We start from the raw sequence: 20,885 nt of genomic DNA on the forward strand, positions 1-20,885 counted from the left end.
CTGTGATAACCGACAATAGTTCGATTTTGGTATATTTACAAACCACATAATAACAACATAAAAGAACAATGCATTATTTGAAAAAAAATAAAAATAAAGTCAACTGATTTTTTAAAAACTTTTTTGAAAGTAAAGGACTTTACTTTCAAACTTCAAGTCTTACTCCAACAAGTGTGCTTGCTGACAGTTCCTGGTTGCCCCGGGTAACCATGGCACACAGCTCCTGCGTTTGTTGTTATGAGTAGAGCGATTCCCGTCAGAGCTAAAGGGCTAGATGTGTTTAATTATCGAGGTAATACAACAGTTTGAAGAAGTTTGAAATTTGTATCCCCTTTTATTTTGCGAATGGAAATTAATTAACAATCCGAAGCCAGGTATTTTGAAAACAATGCCACTTAAAGCAGGAACTCAGAAATCCAAACAGGTACACGTTTTATTTTCCTTTGAACTTTGAGTGATGCGTGTTTTGTTTTACATTATATTTCAAAACTTTGTAACACAATTATTGTATGCGTTGTGATAAGGTTATGTATGTGTTTATGCATATTTGTAGCGGTGGTGGATAGGACGCTTGATTGTTCTTACAAGGCAAGGCATCCGTCAAAAAAGACGGTTTTATGATTTCATTTCTATTTAAAAAAAAAAAAATCCTGTATTCAAACCAGTGGGATTTAAACATGTTTCTGTGAAGTTTGGATTTAACAAGAATCCTTACCTTAGTTAGATTGGGTTCGGGGGTTCGGTTCAGTCGTCATTCTATATCTATATATATATAATAATATATAGATATATATATATATATATATAATATATATATATATATATACTATATATCTATATATATATATATATATATAGTCTTTATCTACCCAGCACAGTATCAGGGACAAAATCATTCTATTCTGTCATTCTTCTGCTGTGTCTGTAACCTTACTGTGTAACAGTCTCTGGAACATTCAGGGTAAATCAGGTTATAAGAATTCAAAGAAAACAACGCTGAATGAATTATTTATTTTAAACCCCCAGGTTTCAAGCCAAGCTGCACCCCAGTCAGTAAAAGCTCCTCCACCAAAGCAAGCCAAAGCTGCCTCCAAGAAGAAGGTAACAAGGGTATTTTTTTTTTTTTTTTACTTCTCAGGCTTTATTGGTTAGTTGATATATACAGGATAAAGTGCATTGGTGCACTGTGTAAAATAAACGCAGTAGGAAACAGATGTTTCAGATTTGTAAAAGCAGAAATTGGTTCCATTCACCTCAATCGTGTTTAAGATTATATGCATGCTATTAAATTCTATATAAAAATATGTGCGTGTGTGTGTGTGTGTGTGTATATATATGTATTATATATATAATGAAAGAGTTTTAGAATAGCTGCCTTTGGACTGAAATGTACAGGTTTTCAAAGGTCCAGTCTTTCTTTGTAGGATGATGATGATACGACTGAGATGGGAGAAGGCACAGAGGAGTGGATGCAGGGAAAAACCCTTTTCAAACCCCCAGATCAACTGGAGCTCACTGAAGTTGTATGTATCTGGTAACCTGTTAATGTCCCTGGGATTGAGTTTGAATTATGGCACTGCTATCGTTATAGTTGCAATTAAAAAATGTGCCAGGTAACAAAACAATTAAAATCTGTAATAAAGATAAATTATGGTTGTTTTTTTTTGGCATTTTATGAAACAGTTATCATATTTTTTTATTTGGTAGTTTTTATTTGATGGTATAAGGAAAGCAGTGGAAAGTTCATATTTATTAAAAAAAAATAAACACAAAAACAACTCTGATAATTGTGTTGAACAGGTTTTACTTCTTGCAAATTACCTCATTACACTAATGCCTTTTCTGGTTTATATGTTGACTAGTTGTTTAATGTTTCTGCTTCATCAAATGCAGAGAATAATGAACAGATCAATGATTTCACTGAGAATTTATTGTTCATTAATCAAATGTTTGACGTTTTATATTACCACAGCAGGGTATTTGTGGTATTTTGTACAGGTTACATTATCTCTCGTCTCTGTTTGTCTTACTTTATAACTTTTATAATAAACTTTTTTAGTACTGCTGAGTGTTGTATTATAAGCTTTAATGTTTGATTAACAAAAACAGGAAACTCTTGTTTTATTTTTAGGAACTGAAAGAGGAGATTACAAGGATCCTAACAGCAAACAACCCTCACGCCCCTCAGAATATTGTGCGCTACAGCTTCAAGGTGGGTAGCAGCGGCAGGGCAATGACCACTGGCACAGCAGAATAGAAGCAGTATTCTATTGTTATGTTTTGTCTTCCAGCTCTGCTAGCGTACAGACTGAATGTAGTATGTCACTTTATATAATTCAAGTGTTGAGAGATGTTGAATAACTTTTCCGTATGCAAAGCTGCTTTTTTTTAGAATTTTTTTTTTTTTACCAGATCTAATTTTGGAATCTGTCTTGCATTTATTGAAATACGATGACAGAATGAGTGGGTTAAATCGCACTGTCCAAAATCATGCCATGTTGCTAAGCAGCTGTTGCTGAGTAATTCTCTGAGCTCGGCTGTTGGTCTTTTTCATGCACTGTACTGGTTACATAAACGGAATACTGTAGTTATTTCACTTGTGAGGAAGGACCGTAAATATTATTTGCATATGTGGACTAACTACAGTGCTCCATGAACATTCAGGGTGTGTCTTCTATTTATTTCTCAAGTATATTTATTTGTTTTATTTATTGCATTTATATAGCGCTTTTTATACAAAAGTATCGCAAAGCACTGTACAGTACATAGCAGAAACAAAAAGAACAAACCACAATACATTTGTATAGTATGTCACACATACAACTGCCACAATCAGACCATTTAAATAACAGTTTTAAACAACAATATATGCATAATAATACAAAAGCAGCAATTCTAAAGTTACTAAGAAAGCCTTTTTCTAAAAGTGTGTTTTTAGTCTTGACTTGAAAACTGTAACTGTCCCAGCTTCCCTGACCAACGACGGCAGAGCATTCCATAATTTCAGACCTGTACAAGAAAAACCCTTCCTCCTCCCGTGTTGCCTTTGTTGACCCTAGTATTAACCAGCAGCCCTGCATCTTATGATCTTACTGTGTGATTTGGAAGATACAGGGTCAGTAACTCTTGCAAATAACTAGGTGCTGATCCATTCAGGGCCTTGTAAGTTAACAGCAAAATCATAAAATCAATTCTATACTGAACAGGGAGCCAGTGTAAAGAGGTCAAAGCAGGGGTAATATGTTCACTTTTCCTGGTTTTAGACATCATTTTAACGGCAGTATTCTGAACAAGCTGCAAGCGGAATCCCACACATATTGGTTCGGTGACTCAAAGTATCTAAGTGAGTTTTCTTCTCTTTAAGGAACGAGCATACAGACCAATCAGCAATGTGGACCAGCTGGCTATTCACTTCTCACTGGATGGAAACATGCTACACAAGGACTCTGATGAAGCCAGACGACAAGCGGCAAAGATGGGAATCTCAGAAAGTACGACCCATCAATCTGAGCTCACCTAAACATACAGTTATACGCTCGCAATGTGCAAGAGCACAGTGCAGCAGACATGCAGACAGCATTGAGGGTGTTCTGGGTTTCTGACATTTTCACTCGTTTGGGTTGTATCTCTTGAAATGCAATGAACATTCATATCATGTACAATTTCTTAATAACTGCAGACACATAATCGGTGCATACCATTTACATGAAACAACGCAGACAGTGTGGGTTTTTTTTGTTTTTTTTTTGGTCAGATGATTGCAGCAGCTTTAAGTTAACTTGCGATATCTTCAAATAATCCCGAGAGAGCCTGTTTATAATTCCTGCTTTTGTTTCTGCAGCATGTCGGCTCCTATTAAAATGTAGCAATACATTTATTTTAACACATTGAAGGGAACATAAAAATGGAATGTTGCTTTACTTTATTAATTTTATTCCAGGAACTACCACCACTGAAACGAGTACCGGAGAGACAGAAGAGAGGACTGAAGCTCCGGTAACTCAATACACAGCGTAAATCAGAGCCGGTTGCTAATAGAGCTGTTGAATATTGTCTTGATTTATGGGGCCATTCCAAAGTAAAGGAGTGGCTTCAGTGGACCTTCATTCCAGGTCATACAGAGGTTGTGCATTGGGATGCATGATCAAAAGCACTGCATCGCTTCTTGTACAGCATGAAGGGCAGTCCGCCAGAACAATCACATAGAATGATACACATTGTATTGTCAACTGCGTTGCTAAACAGCTGCAGATCTTGATATAAGGAAAGTTATCCCTTTCTTTGCAGGTTAGTCACAGTACCATGAAAGTTCATAGAGTATCCTTTATATATGATATCTGTCCAATAGATTTGCCGTTATCTGGGAATTTGCTTGACCCTGATGAAATTTAAAGGAATGCGAAGGCATATGAATTCTCAAACAATTATTTGGATTATTACGGTGTAATGTATTGACTGGAATACCTGGTGCTACCAAGAAAATTAGCTAATGTATAGACAAGCTATATTTATAAAGGATAGTTCTGTATAGAATTGTAGTAAGATTCGTCCCACAGGACTGTGCCGTAAATATTGATTTTGGAATAAACTGCTTGCATTTTAAAGGATGTATGTTTATTGGTTTAACAGTTTGATCTGGATTTTTTTTTTCTGTTTGCATGTATGTAGTGCACTAAGTGAAGGGGTCTGTGTAAAAATAGATAAGTAAAAATTATACTATCGGAACAATTTCAGTAGCTTCTAATCATTCTGAATAGTTGATGTCTCTGTTAAGGTGCTTTTGCTGTGAGTTCAGGAGTTCTAGTTGCCTGCCATAGATAATAGTAAGTGCCAGCAGCATCTTGAGCACTGAAGTGTATTGCAGCAAAACAATAAGAATCTTCATCCAAAGTGACAGATCACTAAAGACACTGTCTGATCTAGGCTCTTACTGTATATCTCTATGGCAGGCAACTAGTCAGAGTGATCAGAGACTCTGCTCTCATGCAGATTTTGTTTCCTCCAGGTCCTAGCCTGGTAGTCAGAGTGATCAGAGACTCTGCTCTCATGCAGATTTTGTTTCCTCCAGGTCCTAGCCTGGTAGTCAGAGTGATCAGAGACTCTGCTCTCATGCAGATTTTGTTTCCTCCAGGTCCTAGCCTGGTAGTCAGAGTGATCAGAGACTCTGCTCTCATGCAGATTTTGTTTCCTCCAGGTCCTAGCCTGGTAGTCAGAGTGATCAGAGACTCTGCTGTCATGCAGATTTTGTTTCCTCCAGGTCCTAGCCTAGTAGTCAGAGTGATCAGAGACTCTGCTCTCATGCAGATTTTGTTTCCTCCAGGTCCTAGCCTGGTAGTCAGAGTGATCAGAGACTCTGCTCTCATGCAGATTTTGTTTCCTCCAGGTCCTAGCCTGGTAGTCAGAGTGATCAGAGACTCTGCTCTCATGCAGATTTTGTTTCCTCCAGGTCCTAGCCTGGTAGTCAGAGTGATCAGAGACTCTGCTCTCATGCAGATTTTGTTTCCTCCAGGTCCTAGCCTGGTAGTCAGAGTGATCAGAGACTCTGCTCTCATGCAGATTTTGTTTCCTCCAGGTCCTAGCCTGGTAGTCAGAGTGATCAGAGACTCTGCTCTCATGCAGATTTTGTTTCCTCCAGGTCCTAGCCTGGTAGTCAGAGTGATCAGAGACTCTGCTGTCATGCAGATTTTGTTTCCTCCAGGTCCTAGCCTAGTAGTCAGAGTGATCAGAGACTCTGCTCTCATGCAGATTTTGTTTCCTCCAGGTCCTAGCCTGGTAGTCAGAGTGATCAGAGACTCTGCTCTCATGCAGATTTTGTTTCCTCCAGGTCCTAGCCTGGTAGTCAGAGTGATCAGAGACTCTGCTCTCATGCAGATTTTGTTTCCTCCAGGTCCTAGCCTGGTAGTCAGAGTGATCAGAGACTCTGCTCTCATGCAGATTTTGTTTCCTCCAGGTCCTAGCCTGGTAGTCAGAGTGATCAGAGACTCTGCTCTCATGCAGATTTTGTTTTCCTGCAGGCCAGTTTGGAAGAGGCAGGAGAAGTGGAGGAGGGAGTCCGCGGTGCCGACAGCCAGAAGGGGAAAAGTGAACAAAAAATCACCAACCAGTTTAACTTCAGCGAGAGAGCCTCCCAGACACTCAACAACCCCCTGAAGGCAAGTCAAAGAGCTTCACCCAGTGGAGGGATGATTGAACTGCTGCAGAGGAGCGTCCAGGGTGGACTTGAGAGTGTAGTGATCTAGGCTAGGGAATGGGATAGGCAAAAGGGATTTTTTTTACTCCCCTTGAAACAAATTACTTTTGAGGCAACTGAAGTTTTTATTTCAAATATGGAACATTTTAATTGCTCAAGTGGATTTAGCACCCACCCATGTTTACAGCATTGATTCAGCAGTGACACCACGGTATAACCAGCCACCATGTGGTAGCCCTGTGGTACATGGTGGGTTGCCGCATGTAGAGTGTGTAGTAGTATTGAGGCATCTCTAATTTAGTTGTCGTTGCAGTCATGTAATTGCCTGGAGTGCTGCTTTATAAAATCTAGGTTCTGTTGCTTCTTACTGATAGCCAAACCCTGTTACTGTGCCTCTGTGTACCCCAGATGTGCTGTTAGTGATGAGATTCTTTGAATTATACATGCAAATTAACTTTTTACCTATTCTTCCATTTATTACATATCATAAAACTTCAATTAAATACCTCCAGCATTTATTTACAATATTTACCAGCAGACCCAGCACTTATTGGAGACTGGCGATTATTTGAGACCGGCGTTTATGTTAGATCACTAGCTTCACACGGTTCAAGCGGTCATTGAGAAACCGCTAACACACAACTTTGTAGCAACATTGTACTCAATTTAAACATTTCTGCTACTTCGTTAAAAGGTTATGTGTCAGTGGGAACTAAGTAACAGTTTTGTTTTATAACAAAATGACATTGTACTGTGCACCGTAAATAATAAAGTGAAAGCATTATTACGGTCTTTTTATATGCACTGGTTAATTTGGACTGGACAATGAACAAGCAGAAGTACAAATTTATATTTAAAAACAGAATTAGATCTATTATTATTATTATTATTATTATTATTATTATTATTATTATTATTATTATTATTATTATTATTATTATTATTATTATTATTATTATTAATAATAGCAGTTAAATCCTCTAAAAGACAGGCCTGTAGATATCAGAACACAAAAATGATTTATTGTTTAATCTTACTGTTAATACAACAAAACATGTTAAATACACCAAGAGGCTTGTGTCTGGCCTATTGTCAGCATGCTTCAAATTATCAAAACTTTTAATAACTTAATAACTGCATGAAACAAATATGCATTACATGTAGGTCTACATTAAATTACATTTTCTATTATTATTGTTATTATTTATTAATCCTGAGGGTCACTTTCATCGCTGTCACTTATTAGCAGTTCATTACGCTCAAGCTCCTCCTCCTCTTCCTCAGTTTCAATGGTAATGACAGAGACCCGGCATCTAATAGAGGCACAGGGTGTATTTACAGTATTTGCCAGCGTATTGGAGACAGGCAATTATTTCAAGTTTTATGGTAGGTTACAAATGTGCAGTTTTGAAAGAAACACATGTCATAATAAACACGTATTATGATTTTAAAACGTGCTATCTGGTACCACACTAGGTTAAAGAAACACCTCGTTGCAAGCAGTGCTTTCAGCTAGTGCTTCACTGCCTCGGTCATGTTGGCTGTTTATGCGCTTTACTTGTTGCTGTTGCTCAGCAGTAGACCAAAAACCTGCAGGTTTTGCTTTCGGTTGATGGTGTTGTGCTGATTGCTACTCTCTTTGCAAAGGGAGAGTCAAAAGTGGGATAATGTGTTGGTTTTGTGAGCCATTTCACACTGACCAGAGACTGAGCATAGAGTAGGATAAGCAGACTGCTCTCCAGCGAACCCATTCCACCAGTTCAGGATGGCTTAATAAATCAAATTGAATGTGGACAGGTATGACGTCTTTGCAGCTGACTTCATAGCTTTTAAAATCCACTTGCTGCACCAGTGATTCATGGCTAATGGTGGCTGTGATTCAAGGATGTTCACAATGCAGGACTGTGGTGGTGGTGGTGGGGGGTGTTAGGTGTGAGTATTTTGCTTATCTCAACCATAACTGACACATTTTGCAAGTTAATAAGCATCTTCCATGCACAAATGATTGTCAAGGCTGCCGGGCAGTGGAAACTATTCAGCCCTTTGCGACAGATGTTTGTTTACGGAAAATTGAAAATGAGGTAGTGCTGTCAGTCATAGTATTTATACCACATTTTGTTTCAAAGTAAAGTCTACATTGTAGTTTACAAAGAGAAGAGAAAGACATGTTTCCCCAGATTGGATTTTACATAGAATGTATAGTTCTTGCTAACCTTTGCAGCCAAGGTTTGTTTCCTGTACATGCCTCTGCAGTGGAAGACAAACTGTCTCCCTGAGTGTAGTCCCAGTATGATTTTCTCCTCTGTGTCTCAGGGCTCTCAGTGCTGTCTCTCCTCTGTGTCTTACCCTAGGACATTAAGCCACCCAGCATTCAATTGTGACAACATTTTACGCAGGACATTTTTAGTGTGATTTGTGTGTTGGAAATGAATCAACACAGTTCCAGTGCAGGTCACAGGTTTTGTGTCTCATCTTTATTGTTTTTATTTCTAATTCTGATCAGTTCTTTATTTTCTTTTTTTAGGAACGAGAGTCACAGACAGAACCCCCACCCCGAGCAAACTTTTCAGCCTCAGCCAACCAGGTAAGTGTTTGGAGCAGCTAAGGGAGGAGCGTGGTAGGAGTCAGTGTGACTAATTCTCTAGTGTCCAGGAAGAGGTGTCCCAGCCCTGGCTTCTCCTTGCTCTTGTTAATATTGCCTGATTTCTGGACTTGGGGAGCCCGCACCTTTGCTTCCTGCCTTGATCACTGATTGTTCCCTCTCTGTGTTTCCCTTGCAGTGGGAAATCTATGACTCCTACGTGGATGACCTCGCGAAACAGGAGAGGAACAAAGAGAAGCAGAAAGCACCCCCTACCAAAAAAGAGGACGATAAGTCCAAGAAAAAGATGACTTCCATTGAGACACAGGTACTGTAGCCAGGCAGTTCTGTGCTGTTTCTCTGCCTCCAGCTAGCATTCTGCATAATGAGGATAACTGAGGAGTAGATGGGGTGGAGGATGGGCTTACTGGACTGGAAAAGGGCCATGTTCACAAAGCATTTGCCACTGTGCCAGGTTTCCTCATAGTGTTAAATGCTTTTGGAATGGATCCCCTGTTGTTTGTCACTATAATCCAGTTCTAGCAGTAAAAGAAACCGTGAAACAGGTTTTGTATTCTAATTGTAGATGTAGGACCTCTAGTGCTGCTAATGCTATTAACAGCATTGAATAAGTCCCGATTTGTGACATGTTCACCTTAACATGATATTGTATTACTAGTAATTCACTTCAGAATATTTTCTTGTAATATCTGTTTTTTTCTGATAGTCACTGGCATACATTGTAATGTGTATGTTTTAAACCCTTTTTTTCTAGAGTGATGACATCACAAAGGTTGCCAAGTCTTCTAAAATCATTGAGCGAATGGTGAATCAGAACACATTTGATGACATCGCACAGGGTATTTGATTTTTGCTGATTTGTATGAATAACAGTAGATATGATGTTGTATATGTATATACATGAATGACATTACAACCATGCACTCAAGGAATAAAATATGTATTCAGCCCGTCTAAGCCTGTCCGGTTCCAAGTAGCTGATTGATCTCAGAGCATTGTCAAGTTAGGTCTTAAAGGATCCAAGTGATTCTGCCTCGGCAACAAGACTAGGCAGCCCATTCCATCCCCTCTTCCACTTTGTGTGAAGAAGTGTCACCTTCCCTTTGTCCCGTCTATCTCCGCTTCATTTCCTGCTGTGTCCTCTGGTCCTGGTTACTATACTGCATTTAATGTATTGGTTAGGTTAACTATGTCAACTTCTTTTAAGATTTTAAAGACTTCAGTCATGACCCCCCCATTCGTCTTTGTCCAGGCTAAATACATTAAAGTTCTTTCATCTTCATAGCTCATTCGTTTAAACCCTGGGATTAGTCTGGTTGCTTTTCAGTGGACTCTCTTCAGGGCCATAATGTACTAATGGTGCTGTGGTGACCAGAATTGGACACAGTATTCTAAGTGCAGTCTCACCAGTGCATTGTACAGCCTCATCATGACCTCCTTGGATTTGTACTCTACACTTTTGACTATATACACAATCATTCTGTTTGCCTTTTTGATTGCTTTCCCACACTGGTTGCTGCGAAGAGTAAAAAGATATATTGAGTCATAAGGTATACAAAGTATGGGGGGCATGTTGTCATGCCATTAAAATTAATGTCTTTTAGTTAAGATTGTACCAATTCTCTGTTTTTTGTCCTCAGATTTCAAGTATTTTCAAGATGCTTCTGATGAGTTCAGGGAGCAGGAGGGCACCCTACTGCCTCTGTGGAAATTCCAGTATGACAAGGCCAAGAGACTGGCAGTAACTGCCCTCTGCTGGTGAGTATTGTTTACTACAGCCACATCTTTGTATTGGTTTTTATCCGTCTTTCCTTTTACATAATGTTCTGCTGCAAACTTTTGGTATTGTACCCTACTCTCTGGTATGCATGTTTTTTTAAAGGTGCCATTTAACATATTGCTAATGTCACGTTAAGCTAGTTCTAGGGGAGACAGAATTGCAGATTTTTTTTTTTTTTAAACTTTAATAAGTTAGTGCTCTAAACAGTTTCTAAAATACATATAAACTCAAACTGTTAATTAAATCAATCATATATGCATTAAAAAAAAAAAATCAACGTGGTCAATTACTGTGCAAGTGGATTAAAAATAAAACACAGATAAAGAAATCAAAACTCAATCAATAAGCACCCTAGTTAAAGAAAGCTCTCAGCTTGTATATCCTACTTTTCAGGTGGTCTGTTTTTATTTCATTAGTTGTATAGCACTTTTAAAATGAGGAGTACTTGATTCTCTGTAAGCATGATCTTGAACAATGGTTCAGTCCTCCCTCCTCCTTTCAGTGCTACAGGCATGTTTATTTAGTAACATGGATCGTTAACGAGGCATGGCAGGTGTATGTGTTTCTTTATAACTCCTGACATTGGGGGTGTAAGACAATAGCATTTAGCATTATTGATTATCGGCTAAAAATTATCACGATAATAATGATTGTCTTAAATCATGTTTTAACTCCTGTTAATCTTTCCCAAGTTTTCTCTCTCTCTCTCTCTCTCTCTCTCTCTCTCTCTCTCTCTCTCTCTCTCTCTCTCTCTCTCTCTCTCTCTTTTTGTTTGTTTTTTTACTTCATGGCTTTTTGAAAAATAGCCAGTCCGATGTTCAGTTGAATCTTTATGGAGAAATCGGTAGTCTAAAGAGAGAGGAACAAGACTTCTCCATAGCACTGGCACTGCTCTTTATTACTTTCGGATGCACCATTATTGCAGATAATACAATTATTAATCATTAATAAGTCAAGACTAAATTATTATTATTATTATTATTATTATTATTATTATTATTATTATTATTATTATTATTATTATTATTATATCCACTAGGTGGCACTATTTGTTGAGTAGACACATCCCAAATGGTCTTTCAACTGACATTTTATTTAAGTGTGAAAAACATTAAAGAGAATAAGCCTGAATGTCATTACTAATTAAGAGCGTATAAGATGGCATGCTTAAAATTTGGGACATATTTAGCTTTAGTTGTTGTTTTTTTTTTCCTTACATTATGAAATTAGGATGTGCCTGAGTTTGTCTGGCTTTTGCACATAGCGTGTCACGCTGTGAGGAGCTGTCCGAGATGGTGCTGGTTTGTTACTGAAGATCTCATCTGTGCCCTTCAGTGGCCACGCACTGTTTAATAAGCACCCTGAAGGGACAGCGCTTTCCACTCTCTCTCCCTATGTCTCATCAAACATCAGTCCAGAAACTGTACTAGTGGATTACTGAAATGCATTTAAATACTAATACTGTACAATATAGTATTCAATATACTGGTGTCCTTCTATTGGTGCCCAAAAGAGTGAAGTAATGTTGATGATTTTACTGTTATTCTTTTTTTTTCTTTTTTTTTTACAGGAGCCAAACCTACAAAGACATGTATGCAGTGGGTCATGGCTCTTGTGAGTACCTTAACAATATAAATAAACAGAGGACAGTCACAAATCCTGCTAGTGGTGGCAGTGTTTAGACACACGTCTGTTTAGGCCATTGAGAAATATTTCAATCCATCATAAATATACATTAAACACAATTCAGGGATTATATTAATTAGCGGTTGGTAAAATATTAAGCAATAACTGTTGGCCTCAGCTGGATTATTTGTGTGTGTGTGTGTGTGTCAGTGGGGGGGCGTGCCAGCACTGGCTGTGTCTGAAGGAGGCAGTTCCATGGTATCTATTAAGATGTCAGGCTTCTGTCTCTGGAGGGAAGGTTTAATGAAAGCTTTTATCCAGGCTGACACGAGTTACACAGACTCACTGCCACAGAGCCCACCACCCTGCTGGGAGGAATCAGCCCTTGTGGGAGCTGCCCCCTCAGAGCTGCCTCCTTGTTTAACAGATGCATGCACTCTAGCAGGGTTTTTAGAGAATAATTAAACATGCACTGGTAGTGTTTGATCTCTCTGTTTATTGTGGTGCACCATGTTAAAGCACTGAACTCTCAAAGAAAGCATGTGTGGAGATTAGTAAAGCATGTTAAATGAAAGCATGTGTGGAGATTAGTAAAGCATGTTAAACGATCTAATCAAAGCATGTGTGGAGATTAGTAAAGCATGTTAAACGATCTAAAGAAAGCCTGTGTGGAGATTAGTAAAGCATGTTAAACGATCTAATGAAAGCGTGTGTGGAGATTAGTAAAGCATGTTAAACGATCTAATGAAAGCGTGTGTGGAGATTAGCAAAGCATGTTAAACGATCTAATGAAAGCATGTGTGGAGATTAGCAAAGCATGTTAAACAATCTAATGAAAGCATGTGTGGAGATTAGCAAAGCATGTTAAACGATCTAATGAAAGCGTGTGTGGAGATTAGTAAAGCATGTTAAACGATCTAATGAAAGCGTGTGTGGAGATTAGTAAAGCATGTTAAACGATCTAATGAAAGCGTGTGTGGAGATTAGTAAAGCATGTTAAACGATCTAATGAAAGCGTGTGTGGAGATTAGTAAAGCATGTTAACCGATCTAATGAAAGCGTGTGTGGAGATTAGTAAAGCATGTTAACCAATCTAAACTGCAGTATGTCAGATCTCATTACTGCCACCAACAGGACTTTGTGCACCTAGACACTAAATAAAAACAAATCTATCCTAAGTGTTTTTTTGCTTGAGATCTGTCATTGTGACATGCCTCTGATGCGTATTGTAAGTCACATCCCCATAAGAACCAATAGAAAATGGAAATGGCACAAGCTAATTCTCCTCATAATTCTGGCTACTTCAGTCAAGAACAACAGGTGAAACTGAAAGGAGGTTGTACTTTTAAATATTACAGTAAAGCAATACAAATTTTTAAAAAAGCACAGATCGTTTTCTTTAAATACGGCCTTGTTTTGTTGCAATATAACTGTTCACATATCTTATCCCCTGACATTACGGACCTTGCTAACAACGCACACAATTAGATGTAGCCCAGCGACTCCTCACTTAACCTCCTTGTGCTCCATCCTGCGGATGAGATGTTAAACCAACGTCTTATTGTAACTCACTCTACATATGATGCAGAGGTCGCAGCCTACCTCTGTAAAGCACCATGTGATGAAAGGCACAAAATAAAACAAGTACTAGTCCTAGTAGTCGTAGTAGTAGTATAATAATAATAATAATAATAATAATAATAATAATAATAATAATAATAATAATAAGGTAGGAATGAAGGTCCAGCTCATTATTACAGACTGCTGCTACCAGAATATTATGTTGTGTTTAGAGGCTGCTTGTAACTTTTGCGATGAGGTTCATGTTTATCTATTGGACTGACTAACTTGTCTAGCCGAAGATTAACAGCGCCTGTCGCTGTCAGCTGTGAGCAGTAGAGGGCAGCAGTGTGTAGTAGAGATCACTCTGGTCATGGTAAATTGTTCAATATGAGTTCAAACAAATTTGCAGCTAGTCTATTTCTCTGCTGCTCCAGACTTGCTGGTCTGATAGTAAATCAATACAAGCTGAAAGGTCTCAAGTATTTTTAGAGGCGATATTTCTCATGTAAGAAAAAAATGCATTAGTAACAATTTGATACAGTTCATCACAGGCTAGGCAATGAATGATTTAAAATTATAACCTGCTGAAATGATTTTCTGTTTTTAAATTTCTGTTGCTTTCTGAGGTGTCGTCAAGTTTAAACACCACTCCACAATATACAGCCATAATGTATTTCTAAAGCCCAAATAATATGTATGCACCACAAATTGCAGTTGACTAGATAAGGACAAAAAGAAACTAAAACCATTTTGAGTAGAAGTCTTTTTCACTTTCTCATTGAAGACATTAGAAAAGGCTACTAGTCTAAAGTTTCTTAAACTTTTATTTAGCCCAATTAACTCATTCAATGCCTTGCTGAGCATCCTGGAATTGGTACCCTTTTTTCATTTACTTTGATAACCAGTTTATTATATAGTTCTGGGATGTAGATAGAACAGCCTAGTGCTAGTCATGTGGTTGTAGCTGAAGCTCTTATTTTTTAACATTTTTTTTAATCTATTTGGACTTGCTGAAAATTGAAAATAAGCTTGCAAGAGATCATCATGGCCCATGTGCATCCTGTCCGATCCTGTGACGGTGTCATCCTCTTCTCTTCCCAGACGACTTCACGAAGCAGAGCCGTGGGATGCTCCTCTTCTACACCCTGAAGAACTCCACCTTCCCCGAGTTCATCTTCCCCACAAACAGCGGGGTCATGTGCCTGGACATCCACAAGGTGCACCCCTACCTGGTGGCGGTGGGCTTCTACGACGGCTGCGTGGCCGTGTACAATCTGAAGGAAGGGGGGGTTCAGCCAGCCTTCAGGAGCACGGCCAAGTGTGGGAAACACACAGACCCCGTGTGGCAGGTTTGTCTCCTACACTCATCATTAGCACACGATAAGTATAGTGATCACCCTCTGCGCTGCGATCCGGGTTGCAGGGAAACTGTGCTGTGTTGCAAAGGCTTCTTGGTCATTACCTAACTTATATAAGTGATATCTGTATGAAATAAGTGCTTGCATCTTTGTAGACTAATCCTGAAGAAATAACTTACAAATAGTAAATACAGTCCATAAAGGAAGATCCACCTACCTACTAACTACTGTCTATCTAACTACCTAAACAACTACCTGACTCACTCCCTACCTAATAAACCAACTTCCATTCTAGGAGAAGTTCTAGGTGGAACTTCAAGCTCCATGGATGCAATGCCCGTCTCTCGATCTCTGTCGGGGGCCTGTCAGTGTAAATACCTCTTACCTAGGGCTGCTCTCTTATTACTGCACCCTGCATGCGATGTCTTCCAAAGCTTTATAAATAGCAACCTGTTGCTCTGTGTTTCTGCTTGTGAGTTTGCGTGGGTGGGAGGATCTGACAGGTTAAATGTGATGTACTATGGCAGATTAGGAATAAGAAAGTTTTCATTCCAACTGAACTCTAAATTACTTAACTAAACCCTTAATTTAACTAATAATTTGCTTAATTAGACCTGTTTACTTGTTTCCAGCTCTTAAACAGCTGCATATTTCAAGTTAGGTGTAACATTTAAGTAACTCGATCTCTGTAACATTTCAGGAGCCGATAACAATTAAAAAGGTTGAATTAAGCAAATGATTAGTTCAGTTAAGGGTCTAGTTAAATAACTGAGAGCTCAGCTGGAATGAACACCAGAAGACACCAAGTCCAGGGTTGGGAAGCCCTGCTGTAGAGACAAAAGGCAAACCTAGCACACAACAGACTTCTGATCAGGGGAAAGAGAGCCCTTTGCTCTGGGGCAAGTAGACAAACATTTCAACCTGAGGCCCACGGACTGCATGCGGCCACCCAAAGGTAAACTGAAGTAGGGCAGTAGGGCCCTTAGTTTTTGAGCCCGCCCGATAGGTATAGCAAGGAAGGTTGTGTAATTTTTAGAGATAAGAAAGAGGGAAAATGAGATCAGAACAACTATGTTGAGATAATTAAACATAAAAGAGGAAGTCTTATTATCTAAAATAACAATTTTCTCCTCTAAATCCAAGAATTCAACTTCTTATAACTGAGCCATGTTGTAAGGGGGTAATGGGGTCTCAGGGTTGTCTAAGGTAGCCCTTAGGTTAGCTGAGGTTCCTCACCTCTGGTTTGCTTGACTTAGTTACCTTACATGATAAAACAGGACAATAAAAACAGTCATAGGGAAAGAGTACCAAAGAGAATGTTAATCAGAAAATCTCATCCTGAAACGTGCCCATGAGATCCCCAATCTCTTCAGACACAGTTCCACACAGAGAGTAAGCATCATAAAGCAGAAAACCACATGAAACCTCAACCAGCTCTTTCTGGTCTCAAAGATGATTGTGCTCCGTCTGCCACAGTACATGTCTACCTAGATGAATTAAACTGTGTGTGTTACTTATTTTTACAGGTAAAATGGCAAAAAGATGACATGGACAACAATCAGAATTTTTTCTCTGTGTCCTCAGATGGAAGAGTTGTTTCCTGGACACTGGTGAAGGTAAGCATCCACAAACAAGGCAAACAAATAACTTTTAACCCCTTTGAAATGAACAGGCACTAGGGATAGACCAGGGTGTTGAGGCTTGGGAAATTGATGCACCAGCGAGAACTGCAAGTGAACCAGCAACCCTACTCTTCCCAAGCAAGCGAATTGACAGCCACATGAAAGAGCCTCTTATTGCTGTTGCTTTAGTGCTTTTATTGTTTGTGTACCAGGTATTTATACCATTGCATGTTGCTCAATCCCTATGCATAGGGATGAAGAAAACAAATTTGAACTGATGGAGTAAATTTATTATAACAATAAAAAGGGTTAAGTTTTGCATGGGTAGTCACATCTGTGAGCCTTATTTAACTTCAACAATAATTAGAGATTTGAGTTTGAGTGAGCTGTCACGTTTGACACATGTATTTGTTACAGTTCAGCAGTTGAGTGGTTCCCACTTCCCCCCATGTTTGAAATGAGTGTTTTGCTCCCACTGTTGGTGCTGATGTGTGCGTTGTGGTTTCACTTGCAGAATGAGCTGGTTTACATGGATATTATCAAGCTGTCTCTGGACGGAGCCTTGATGGATGGGGCTGAGGGGATGCAGTTGCACACTACGGGTCTGTGTAAACCACACTAGTTCAATATTAAGCTTACATTGTAACCCTTTACTGCCCTGTAACACCTGTGAATCACCTGGGATAAAGACGTCCGCCAAATAAATCAATTAATCAATAATAATAATAATAATATGTTGGGAGCAGGGACTGCTAATTATACTGACATGCTCTCCGTGCAAATCATACTCAATTGAAATGATTTGAATTCATGTTGATCTTCCCCACTCTTAACTCTAACTTTTTAAAATCCTTTCTCTCAGTGTATCTGTTTTTCTTCCTTTCCTGTGTCTCTCTGAGTCTCAATTAAAATGTTCTCGCCCATCAGTGAATTTAACCCTATTCTTTTTGGACTGGAGGCTCTTGCCTTGTTGCCCAGACACTCACTGTGTTCTTGGCAGTAGCTGTCTTGTATTGCACAGTACATGCAGTACAGAGTAATGGAGTATATAGCTTTCACTCTCTTTTTAGAAATATAAGCACACATATATTGCCATACAAAGATAAATAAATCACTTGCAGTGGTTGTGTTAATAGCTTGACAGTTGTCGGCCAAACTGCAGAAATGACAGAATCTGTTTTACAACATGTACGTAGTAAAGTTTCTCTTCTGTCACTGCAGCATGTGGAACCTCATTTGACTTCCACAAACAAACAGATTATCTTTTCCTTGTTGGGACCGAAGAAGGCAAAATACACAAGGTAAGGATGTGTGCAGTAATAGAAGTAAAATCTGTGTATGATTTTAAACCCCATTGCACCTACTATATACAGACGAGACGGGTCTTTGTGAAGAAGGAAAGAGATTGGCTCTACCAAGGTGCATCTGACTGATGTATTAGCTGTGAAAGTAGAGTGTATTAACTGCTTTTTAATCCCTGTGTTTCTGTCTAGTCACAGACACAGTTTCCTAGCCCCAGCTGTATGGTTTAGATTAGCACAGGTTGCATGGATGTGTAAAAATAGATTTAAAAGTACTGTACTGTGAAATAAGTTTCAAAATGAAGTGGCCTTCTAGTTGTATCATCTTCACACTTCATTCCATGCCTGTCAAAGCAACCAAAATGTTTCGTGACATTTCCCTTGTGTAGCTGTAAAGTCAGTCTGCAGTAGCCTCAGCTTCAACAGCGATTGAAACCAACAGTTGTGCAAGGCTGTATTTCTTTATAGTCTCAATCTTTTCTTGAGCTCTTGTTGAAGCACTGAATTTGACACTTACATTACCTTAAATTGCAGAATAAAATAAAGGTTATTTCATTTTTAATGTGAAACTTGTGACTTGTTTCTCTGCATGGGGCATCGCCTTGGTACCAGAGCAAAACAGTCAATTGGCTTTCATCTGGCATTTCCCATAAACAGATTTCACTGCATCATTTTGCAAATTGAAAACCGCTTCAGCATGAATGCTTGAACATTTCGCTGTGCCCTTATCAAAGTTTCCTATAGTAAAAGCATAGAAAAGTGTAATAAAGCACAGTAAAAGCATAGGTAAGTATAGGAAGGCACAAATAGTTATGGTAAAGCATATTACAAAAGATGAGAACGTGTGAGTCGACACCATGACAGCAAAAATATCAAGTGCTGTTTAATTAAAATGAAATGAATATGTTTCACTTAAGACTCTGTGCTGATGAACAGTATAAAAGACTGAAAGCCCAGTTTAAGAAACTGCTTTGCTGAAGAGAGGATGTGTTACTATTATTTTGCTAAATGTTTTCTAAAGGTTTCCCTCAAGACAAAGAAAGTTAATTAAATTGAGCCTTTAGGCCTTGCAATAATATTTTGTATATTGAAAATTAACAGTAGAGATTATTTAACAGCGTAAGGATGTGTGCACTAATAGAAGTATTTAATCTGCAAAAAGATAGGAACTATTTATCTATTACCAGTAGTTTAGGTCTGATTAGTGATTATTGATTTTCACCCACATCATTAGTAGATCAGGAAAATCCTGCACAAGATTTTCAATGGTTTATTAAATAGATAAATAAATAAATAAATTCTAAAATGTGCAGTTTTGTCACACAATACAATGCCATAGATGTCTCAAGTTTTGAGGGAGCATGCAATTGGCATGCTGACTGCAAGAATGTCAACCAGAGCTGTTGCCAGAGAATTGAATGTTCATTTCTCTACCATAAGCCGCCTCTAACGTTGTTTTAGAGAGTTTGGCAGTACATCCAACCGGCCTCACAACTGCAGACCACGTGTAACCACGCCAGCCCAGGACCTCCACATTGGCTTCTTCACCTGCCGGATCGTCTGAGACCAGCCATGCAGACAGCTGATGAAACGGTATGCACAACCAAAGAGTTTCTGCACAAACTGTCAGAAACCGTCTCAGGGAAGCTCATCTGCATGCTCGTTGTCCTCACCAGGGTCTTGACCTGACTACAGTTCGGCATCATAACCGACTTCTGTGGGCAAATGCTCACCTTCGATGGCCACTGGCACGCTGGAGAAGTGTGCTGTTCATGGATGAATCCTGGTTTCAACTGTACCAGACAGATGGCAGACAGCGTGTATGGCGTTGTGTGGACGAGCGGTTTGCTGTTGTCAACGTTGTGAACAGAGTGCACCATGGTGGCGGTGGGGTTATGGTATGGGCAGGCATAAGCTACGGAGAAAGAACACAATTGCATTTTATCGATGGCAATTTGAGTGCACAGAGATACTGTGACGAGATCCTGAGAACCATTGTCGTGCCATTCATCCATCACCTGATGTTTCAGCATGATGATGCACGGCCCCATGTCGCAAGGATCTGTACACAATTCCTGGAAACTGAAAATGTCCCAGTTCTTCCATGGCCTGCATACTCACCAGACATGTCACCCACTGAGCGTGTTTGGGATGCTCTGGATCGATGTGTACGACAACGTGTTCCAGTTCCCCCCAATATCCAGCAACTTCACACAGCCATTGAAGAGGAGTGGGACAACATTCCACAGGCCAAAATCAACAGCCTGATCAACTCTAAGCAAAGGAGAAGTCTCGCGCTGCATGAGGCAAATGGTTGTCACACCAGATACTGACTGGTTTTCTGATCCACGCCCCTATCTTTTTTTTTTAAGATATCTGCGACCAACAGATGCATATCTGTATTCCCAGTCATGCGAAATCCATAGATTAGGGCCTAATAAATTTATTTCAATTGACTGATTTCCTTATATGAACTGTAACTCACTAAAATCATTGAAATTGCTGCATGTTGCATTTATATTTTTGTTCAGTGTATTTCTGCTGTACTAAAAAAACACATTTTAAAAATACACTGATGTGTTCATACTTACTATAATGTGTGTTTACTCAGCTCAAAACAGCATTTTAATTAGAAGCACCTGTTTTGTACGTTTTATAAAGTTCTGCAGAAACTATTCTAAGGTATGGGGGAAAAATATTGCATGTTTCAGCTGATTAGAAAACAGCTTAAGTTCATATGTCTTTTTTAGTTTGGGTAGTTAGTGTGTTTACAGGTGTGCAGCCATTGAAATATGTTCTTTAGAGCTTTAAATGCTGTTCTTCACTGAAGATGCTGAGAAAAA

The 20,885-nt window shown here is 39.0% G+C and overlaps 1 protein-coding gene across 1 annotated transcript in view; it reads left to right on the forward strand.

The window, feature by feature from the left end:
• The first annotated feature begins 230 nt into the window (after positions 1-230).
• Positions 231-20,885, forward strand: part of LOC121309148 (dynein intermediate chain 2, ciliary-like) — a 45,508-nt gene continuing 24,853 nt past the window's right edge. Inside the window, exons 1-16 of the mRNA XM_041242092.1 lie at positions 231-424; positions 1,027-1,101; positions 1,425-1,523; positions 2,132-2,212; positions 3,365-3,491; positions 3,941-3,996; positions 6,015-6,152; positions 8,715-8,774; positions 8,971-9,099; positions 9,547-9,631; positions 10,433-10,550; positions 12,143-12,186; positions 14,863-15,110; positions 16,646-16,735; positions 17,256-17,343; positions 17,963-18,042. Coding sequence (XP_041098026.1) covers positions 389-424; positions 1,027-1,101; positions 1,425-1,523; positions 2,132-2,212; positions 3,365-3,491; positions 3,941-3,996; positions 6,015-6,152; positions 8,715-8,774; positions 8,971-9,099; positions 9,547-9,631; positions 10,433-10,550; positions 12,143-12,186; positions 14,863-15,110; positions 16,646-16,735; positions 17,256-17,343; positions 17,963-18,042 — 1,554 coding nt within the window. The 5' untranslated portion in view covers positions 231-388. The remainder of the gene's footprint in view (positions 425-1,026; positions 1,102-1,424; positions 1,524-2,131; positions 2,213-3,364; positions 3,492-3,940; positions 3,997-6,014; positions 6,153-8,714; positions 8,775-8,970; positions 9,100-9,546; positions 9,632-10,432; positions 10,551-12,142; positions 12,187-14,862; positions 15,111-16,645; positions 16,736-17,255; positions 17,344-17,962; positions 18,043-20,885) is intronic.

The sequence above is a fragment of the Polyodon spathula genome, chromosome 1, assembly GCF_017654505.1.
Source record: "Polyodon spathula isolate WHYD16114869_AA chromosome 1, ASM1765450v1, whole genome shotgun sequence".
In the NCBI taxonomy this organism is placed as follows: Eukaryota; Metazoa; Chordata; class Actinopteri; order Acipenseriformes; family Polyodontidae; genus Polyodon; species Polyodon spathula.